The sequence below is a fragment of the Convolutriloba macropyga genome, chromosome 9, assembly GCF_964194025.1.
Source record: "Convolutriloba macropyga chromosome 9, txConMacr16.3, whole genome shotgun sequence".
NCBI lineage: Eukaryota > Metazoa > Xenacoelomorpha > Acoela > Convolutidae > Convolutriloba > Convolutriloba macropyga.
Window position 1 is genome coordinate 49151014 of NC_134476.1, and position 9561 is coordinate 49160574.

Sequence of the window (9561 nt, forward strand, 5' to 3'; positions counted from 1 at the left end):
CAAAAGATCGTTTTTATTCGGGCAATCAAGTTGCTCAAAATTCTTTTTTCTGAGCAGGCATGTGGTCGTGGAATAATTTATTTCGCTGATTCATGGGTAACTTAAAGAAGACAATTAACATTCTTAGTTTATAAGAACGTCCAACAATAGTGGTATTTTGATCTGCAGATTTAGAGCTGTGTAGAGACTTAGTACTGAGTCCGTTGTAAAAATTTTGTAGAACAGACTCTTTTTTCTCAAAATCAGAGCAGTAATTTGTATTCGAAATTTGAGCTTTCATCCAACATAAGTTTTCTGACAGGAAAAGTGACTTCCTTATGATTTAGTACGGTATTTTTGTGCGACGAAGCTAGCAGTCAAAATACCGAAAGATGAACTAGGACATTACGTTTTTAAGAAAATTGAATCGTAGTTTTGATTGAAACTACAAGAGAATTGACACAAGAAATTGATCAGAGAATAAATGCGTCATAAGTTGATCGCCGAAGGAAATGGTTATCGGGTCGTTTGTTCAACAAATTTTAATTGAATTTTCTGGCCAAAATCTTAAACATCCAACATATGAAATATTTTCAAAAAGAACTGTAAACTTCGAAGTGTTACCAGAGCTATTTGATTTAATGCTTTCACAATTTTGTGCGGATTAGTTGCTTTTACGCATTTTAACCTCTGGAATTTTGAGGTTTGTTTTTCAGTTGGAACACATTTGCTCAAAACTGGCATCTCAAGTCCTTTTATCTCAACATGACCTACTGTTTTCCGTCATTGGCCAATACGGGTAGAAGAATGCCAATTTTTTGCACAGTTGGTTTTATTAGAGAAAAAAGAAACTGAGAACTTTAGACGCAATTCAGTAGTAATTATCGAATGTCTTATCTTACCCGTGCCCAAGTATTCTTAAAACAACATCCCCTAATTTTCCTATCCCTCTACTTCCTCTCTACGCTGTCTGAATTTTTAAAAATGTTTACGTAAAATTTATGTTAATAGAACTTTAATAATTTTTGGTATTGCTTCTTCTGCATGTTCTTGATTAGTTTGTTTTCAGCATTACTGGTTTTTGAGTTCAATTGGAACGGGTATTCGGCTCATTGTGTTGTTTTTGCAAAAAAAATTCATTATCATTTTTTTCGATTTTTCATATTTGGTTGATTTCTAAATCTAGAAAGATAATTTTTTTACCAATCAATGGGATAGTGGATAGAAAATGAAACAAAGGCTGTTAAAATTCGCAAAATTGGCGCTGTTTACAATTTCCTTTTATTTCTAACTTTTCAAGTCCGACTTCTTAGCCAATTTTTTCATATCGCAACAGAAGGTAGATTATTTTTTTTTTTAAAAATAGCAATTGAAGTTTGAACTACTTTTCTAGAGCCAGTGAATAGGGTTACCTGGTAAAAGTACAAGAAGAATATCAGGCAACTGCAGCACCTATTTCAAAATAAATGACTACCTAAAAATGGAATATTTTTTCTAGTTTTATTGGAAGTCCATTTATGTGTCATAAATATGGATTGATATTTAGTTTTCTCAAAAAGTCACCCCACCCGGCTATACAGTATTATTTAAATAAGTGCAGAACTAAGTGCAACTGGTTCATGATGTTGCAGAGAGCAGAACATGACAGTGAACAGCATCCTATTTTGGAAGAGTGTGTTGCAGTGGCACTGTACTGCCAAGAATGTCGAGGGAGAGAGCAAGAGTCCAGTCGTGTTCACCAGATACCACTGTGAGTACCAATATTATCACTCCCACTGTCTAAATTGTAGATAAGTGTTTAATATATATTTTAGATTAGACTACTGCTTTTCCTTTTGACACATCGAGTTATTAATGCATTTGGAAAAAAAAATGCCGGCAACATAGTGAAAATCTTAAAACAAAATATCGAGAAGCAGTCCTCTAATCATCTTAATTTACAAGCGAACATGAGTGATATTGGTTTCCAATTTCATCATTTGCAATTTGGTTTTAATCGTTCTTTTTTTAATATATATCAAAGGATATTAAAATCATATGCGTTCGTAAGTTTGTATTACTTAACAATTTATTGTCAGGGTCATATTCATTATTTTCATCTCATTGTGATAACCCAAGTTGTGGTATATTAGCCCATGTTTAATTGTAATTTCAAAGAGTCTAATTCCTGTGGCAACACAAAAGTTCATGGTATTCAATCAATTTTCGCTGATGTGTCAGAGAGATGAATTGAAATGAGTGATAGTTTAGCTAAATCAATCAATCATTTCTGGTGCTTTAAAAAAGTTGAAGTTATAATAGGTGATAATTCGGCTCAGAACTATCAAACATTTTAGGTTTTAGACGATGCTAAAATATATTAAATACCACAGCTGGGGTTTCTTCGGTATAAATATTCTCGTCTCTTCGCAATACCCAAAATTTGGAAATTTTTAGCACGATTTTTAAATAGCATAGTTGGATATTTGATGATTGTCGCTTATATAAATAAAGATGCTACAGGATAATATTCGGTTCTCACTAATAATTGTCAAAATGTCTGATCATTGATTTGAAGTGATACAACCTTAATATAAATTGTGTATATGATTACATTATCATCTCATCCATACATTGCTAATTATAATGTAAGCTCAAAGAAGTGGGTTTAAACTGTTGCAGAACCGCCATTAAGATCTGATTTTTTCTCCAATTTGTTTTTTATTTTTATTTGGTGCTAGTTTTGTCTGAACTGATTTATTTTTCTATCAATCAACTCAGCGCTATCAGCTCTTGCAAGTTTCTACATGGCTAAATCAACAGAAGCAACGTGAAAAATACTTATTAACTCCCTAATCAATAAATTCCACATAAAATCATTCTGAACCCCCCCCCCCCTCAACTGAAAATATAAATTAGTTATATACCACTAATCGATTGGTGCATAAAATCGTACTCAATACCCCCCCCCCCCCAAGCCAGCCCTCTGCATTCATGGAAACTATCAGAAGTCAGGAAGTACTACACGGCCATCACAACCTAATCAGTCAAGGTAGGCGAGCAAAAAAGAGCAATTTGATATTTTTCTCCGACCAGGACGAGACATAAATTGACCGCATCGAATTACCACCTATTTCTTCTCCAAAAGCTCTCAAAACTATGTCGGTAAGTGCAAGGTTTTTGCAAAGTACAGTATAGTTAATTAGTTCGCTTCGTTTGCCTAATTTTCAGGGTTAAAATGTCCCTTTAATTCTAATTTGGGCAAAATGGTGAAATCTATACCATAATGAAATGTCTCTTAATATATTTAGTTTCTTGAGAGCCGTGCCATTATTAGACCGAACAACGTTTCTTACGATGTACGGAATTGTTTCATAACGACCACATTTGAGATCTAAGCATGAATCAACTGTTATTTTTTGAACTGGTTCGAAATGATTTTAACCATGGAGGTATAATTTTTTAAAAAAAAACATGTGTTTAACTCGTGTATATGGCAACTTGGTGGGTCGTGTTCAACCAGTGATGCCAACTGTGATAAACCTTTGGGATTAATTACAGCCTCTTAATAAATCTTGGAAAACGCCGTTTCAATTTTATACCCGTGTTTATAAGGAGTTTGAAACATGCCTTGTCACGAGTTCTTGATAATGATCGATAGGATCTCAATGAAATAAAACAAAAAGAACTTATTGAAAAAAGCACAATTACTTATATTGACATTTCAAGGTCAGAGAGTAATGGCTAATGGTATCAGTAGCTTTTTTTATCTCATGCAAGTACAAAATCTTTTATAAAGAAAACCACTAAAATTTTTACCTCACACTAGTAAAAACTTTGTTTCTAGAGATAATCATCGTCGACAAAAATGTAAAATTTTAGATTAAAGAATACATTATTCATCGTGTAAAAAACCTCAAAATCGGTGGAATTGATGAACCGTCGATATGTGTTTGAAACCTAAAGAGTCTAAATTATGCATAGCTGAGATTTCTTCCACCATGATAGTTTACTTTTACATGTAGCATCAAAAAAGACTGAAAGTGAAATCTTCAATCATAACACAACAAGATAGCGTCTATCGATTTCTAACATGTGCAATAAGCATGAATATGTAACAAACACTGCGCTATGATGGCGGACGACCGCCACACCTGTGAGGAATGTTTGCATTGGAGGCATTTTCAAAATGAAATGTGACTTTGGTTTGAGATACTGCTCAAGTCGAGAAGCTGCGCGTCATTATTTGTATGTTTGTTCAATGTTTGATGGACAAGAAGAAACGGCGCATTATCTTTCATTGTTTCCTTTTCATTATTCACATTCAATTGTGCATATGTTCCGTTTTTGGCTTTTGAACAAGGTATTATTCGATTTAATTACCATTCAGATAAACTTTAGGTGACTAAGAATTTCCAGGAGTTTTTATAATTAATGTTGTACTAACTTCCATATTAAACTCGTCGTATGATTGTCTGTTTAATTTTACAGAGAAAAATTCTGAGGAATAGTCGTATCATTGATATGAAATCGCAATATCACCGACAACAACATATTATTTCTTTTAACAGCTGGAGCTGTCTCTAGTTAATTGTCAAAAAGTTGTATTTGAATTCAAAATCTTGCAAGAAACTTGCAAGATGCTTGCAAGATTTCACATTCAAAAAAGCGAAAAAAGGCGTTTACGAAAAACGTCAATTAGGTTCAGTTCTGCTGATCAAGAATTCTGTTATCAGTCATTTCATTTGGTTTTCCTTTAGTTTTAACTACATAAATTACACAAATAAATTTTCCAGAATTCAAAAACTTGCAAGATTCTTTCAAGATTCTTGCCAGATTTTGAATCCCGGCTAAACAATTTTTCATTGAATTCGGTTTTCTAATTTGTTTAATAAACAATAATTTGCTTCAAAGATGTTTCCTAAAACATTTTTTTCCTGATTTCTTTTTTTGCCTTGATTGATATCTTGTAGGATTCTTGCAAGAATCTTGCAAGTTTTGAATCAGCTTGCAAGATTCTTGTAAGTTTTAGATTCACTCATCACTAAGGCCATTAAATGTAATTTAAGAATTACCCTGAGTTTTTCTGTTATTTTTTAAATCTTCTTAAAAGGTCTGACGTTTGAAGATATAATAGTCGATTTCAACTGCTCAATTTCTGCCAATGATGAACAAAGTCAGGATAAAACTGCGCTTCTCTTGAGATCAAGCTCTTAAGATCAAGTTGAACTTCTCTTGAGATCAGGCCTGATCTCATGAGAAAGGCAACTCGATCTTGAGAACTTCCAAAATCCCAAGAGTCTCACAGTGTTGGCCAAACTTACCACAAAACGAACCATATATGGTCCATAAAAGTCCATTAAAATTTTATTTTCATTATCCTGCTATGGTAATCAAATATCAATATATGGTAACTTTTTTGGAAACCATTTTTGTAATGGGAAGCGATCATAATGCATTAAGTAATTTTAAAAACGCTACTTTAAACACGACAAGTTTTGTGACAAGAAAAATCCATATATGGTTTTTTTAATGATTCGCAATATTGCACCAATGGTCTCTTTATGGATAGTTAACTTCCGTATAAGGTCCTTCCCCATAAATTGTCCATTCTATGTTCTGTAAGTGTCAATATAATGTACGTTCTATGGTTAGTAAATTTTTTATATGGTCTGTTTTTGCTGAGCAATTATCGTTAAAAAGTTTTCTCCGTTTAAGTTTTATGAAACCAGCTTTTGAAATTTTCCTGTCTTCCTGCGTTTTTCCTCCTCCGCTCTTATTCGGTTCGGGAACCGACTAGGGAGGAGATAAAATCGGCCAAGTAAAGGAGAGTTGAGTCCAAGCAAATGGCACAAACCTCGCCAAAAGAAATCTCTCCTAGAAAAAATATCAATATTAATTGTCTTAAAAATAGTCAGAATAATTTTTCTTGTTGATTATTAAAGCCGAGTACGCTTACTCCGGAATAGTGTTCAAAATAATCTTAATTCGAATTATGGAAACAAAATTTTCATTGTTCCAAACTTCGATAATTTTCTCCTCTTTTTCAAAACTTGCCCAAAAAATTCATCGAAGAGCGCAAAAAAGACGGTAGCAATCAAAAACAATGTCTGCAATTCAACAGAGTGAAAAAATTATGCTTGAAAACACCCTGTCTTTTTACTCTTTGCTGATCGATTTGTGAAGTAACCAAAAAAATGGACAAGTTCGATAATAGCTTTATGGAAAATTTGAAACATTAATAGGTTCAAAAAAATTTTCATGGCATCTTTTGTTGAGTAAGGTACCATTAAAAGAAAAATGTGAATCTCGACTTTTCATGCACAGAAGCATAGTGTAGGAACTGTAATCGGCCTTTTGCAACTTTTATGTGCCAAACACACATTTTTTGAGATAAATTTGTTTTTTTAATATTTTTTTTGGATTAGTTTATGCTTTCATAAACTAAAGTCTGAATCTTCTTTATTATTTGTAGTATCACCTTGCATAATTTTAGCAACTTTTCTACTGGAAAAAAGTTTTGTGTCATATTAGTGTAACATTCAAAAAAACAACTTCAGGAACGAATTCGTTTTGTAACAAATGTGTTTATGCAATTAACGCTTATGCAGTCTCGTCTGTCTCTCAGTTGGCAATGCTCTGGTCAGACCGTGCAGACTATGGACTGGCACCCCGTCAGAATTTATCCAGACCATAGAGTAGCTTCCAGATTCTGTGGTTGGGTCGCGCTTTACCCACTGTTCGCGACCCAATTCGATCTGATCAGAGCTGGCCTGGCACCCCAACCTGAGATACTCATGATTATATTTGAATCTTAATTATTAGAGCAGGATCACTTCACTAACAATCTTTTGGTTCATAGTAACTAGGCTCAGGATTAGAACATGCGCGCTTGAGTGATTCGTTAAAATTACTTTCGTCAGCGCCCTAATTCATAAATTTAAGTTGATTTAACTCATTTTAACTTGATAATAGTCAAACAGTCTAATGGGAACTTCGAAAGATAAACACGCTGGGAATGGCTGTGAACCCAAATAAACTCGCATTCTTCCTCAAAATGCGGATCAGAACTTTAAATTATCACTTTAAATTATCACAGTTAAATTATCACTTTATGCATTCTGAGTGAAAGAGTTATATAAAGGCACCATTGCCCTTGAAAAATATTTTCCTTTGCGAATGTTTCCTTACAGCTAAAAATTTATCAACTTATCGCTTGTGCTGTATTTCAATTAACTGTAACTTTGATCGAAAACATTAGTGGAACCATTTTATATTCAAATTTCGCTTTGCAACATTACGCAATATTTTGTTCATAGCTTGTTTTTTTTCGATCTTAGCCGTTTGAAATTTGCACTTCTAAGTTTTAAAGCTCCAGAAGGTCTATTTCGGCATATTTTTTTCCCAAAACAAAGAAGATCTTAAAATTGCTTAGGTTGAAAAATTTTGTTTCTTCCTAACTTGGATTACGCTATGAAAAAAGACATCTTTGATCGAAAGAACATTTGTTCATGCGTTAATATCAATGGCGCCATTTTCACTTGTTGACATCAAAAAGCAAATTGTTTATAGAAAACGGACATTGTTTAGAACACAGTTAATTCTAACTTATTCTTACCAATTGGTTAATAACAAATGCCACACACATGCGAATATAATTAAACGGGAAGGTCACAAACATTTCATTTCATACTCGAATGGCGACAAAGTTTAAACGGACCCGGTAATCTTTCAACTTTTATAACTAGTTTGTAAATGTAAACCCGCTGTATAGGATGAGTTATAATCAATCGATATCAACTTTAACCTGAGTTAGTAAATCTCCAGATTATCTATCTACTAACTAGGCTAACCAAACTACAACTATTTCAGCTTTTCTTTCCGCCTCCCCTAATGTATAGATATATACCCCTAAGGTAGTCAATACTTTGGGCATTTTGCCCAGATTGGAGCTACCTCACAACTCGGGGGGATTAGGGGAAAGTCGGGCCGGATCTGTTTAATCATTCCATGTTGTACCTCCAATTGTATTTTCTGCTGTTTACGATTATTGTTGTTTGAACTGTGGAATGAATTTCGCGTTCAAAAATTACAGATTTCATTTCATTGTTATACCCTTTATAATCAATACTATTTGACTCTAAACTACTGTTGACCTTCTGAAAGGAGATACCATTTTTTTTTGTTTTTACTTCAACTTATCCTTATCCTGAAATCATATCTCTAGTTAGTGTTATATGGCTTATATTAATTCCTACCACAAATTCGGCGCTCTATCATTTCGCCCCGATTTTAAATCTTTTTATTCTTGGCACCATTAACATTCAAACTTACCGGTACGTATGGGTTTGGAGAACGATGGTTTTCTTTGGAGGGGGGGGGGGGGGGGTTGGGTTTAAGGATGTAGAGATTAAATCAATCGCGAGGTGAAAAGAAGTTCCAATTTTGTTTGAAAGTTAATTGAGTTAATAACTTTTGTTGATTTTTGTCATAACTAATGACCATATGGCAAGGGTGGAACTATCTTCTGCGCGGAGTTTTTTCTTCAGACATTTTTTATCCCTTTATAGTTCATGAGCATCAAGAGGCAAATAGTTTAACAGCTGGAATAAATTTTTTTCTGAATGAAGTCGAAGGTTGATTAGTCTTTTTCGAACAGACCTCTAAAAAATCTGAGCTTAGTATTATTACGCTAATTTCTCAGCGCTTGTAGTATCAGCAATTTAATTTTCATTTGCTTTTGACTCACTTGTTCAGCGCTATTTACGCATTTTATATTAAAATATCAAGCTCTTCATCAGCGGTAATGCATTTCCCTTATAAACAGTGAAATCTTGCAAATTTGTTGAAAGGTTTCGGCCAAAATAAGTTTAATTTGTTTGTTATTTTGATGAAATTATTCCGAATCTCATGAAGGAGCTGTTAAATGGCTAAAAGAAAATCACAATCGCCGCAAACACTGATTAAGGTCTGCACCTGGCAATCAATATTACGAGCCTTAGCTCTATATTTTGAGTTGGAACGCTTACATTACGTCACCGCAACGTAAAAAATCTTACTTGCAATAATTCGTTCTAAAATTTATTCTGCGTTCTCCAATTTGAGCTGCGACTTTGAAATCTTAAGAAAAAATTTAATCAAATAGGCCTGAATAAGTTTGTTGTTTACTATTGATAGTGACTTGATACCGATGTTATCTGAGCGTGGACTTTAGTCGAGCTCAATTAAAGCAACCTTTAAACAATGGATTTTTTGGGGGTCAAATTATTTATATGCTGATTGAATTAGTGGAATTTTAAAGTTTTTTGCTACTTTTTAATCAAAGAGATTGGTTGAAATTATATTGACCCGTAATCAGTTTTATATAGGAAACTTTAAAGGAGTTTGATCAAATTTGTGTTTCCTTTCAGATCGACTGATTGAATGATATTTTGTTGCGAAAATTTGCGAGCAACATATTCGACAAACTTTTTCTCTCAATTACATATTTTCTTTAATTATCTTAATTTTCCCTTCAATTAATACTTTCTCATCATCATTGCCAATTACTTTTGTTTCTGAATGAATGAGATGTTTATAATTGTTTCTTCAACTCAGTTTTCA

General features: G+C 33.4%; 1 protein-coding gene across 15 annotated transcripts in view; it reads left to right on the top strand.

The window, feature by feature from the left end:
• LOC142345818 (uncharacterized) overlaps nucleotides 1-9561 on the top strand; it is a 401292-nt gene that overhangs the window by 211872 nt on the left and 179859 nt on the right. For all 15 annotated transcript variants that reach the window (XR_012759357.1, XM_075398196.1, XM_075398205.1 and 12 more), the window contains one exon: nucleotides 1611-1729. Coding sequence is in view for 14 of the 15 variants with exons in the window: in XM_075398196.1 (XP_075254311.1) it covers nucleotides 1611-1729 (119 nt within the window). In the remaining variant the exon portion in view is untranslated. The remainder of the gene's footprint in view (nucleotides 1-1610; nucleotides 1730-9561) is intronic.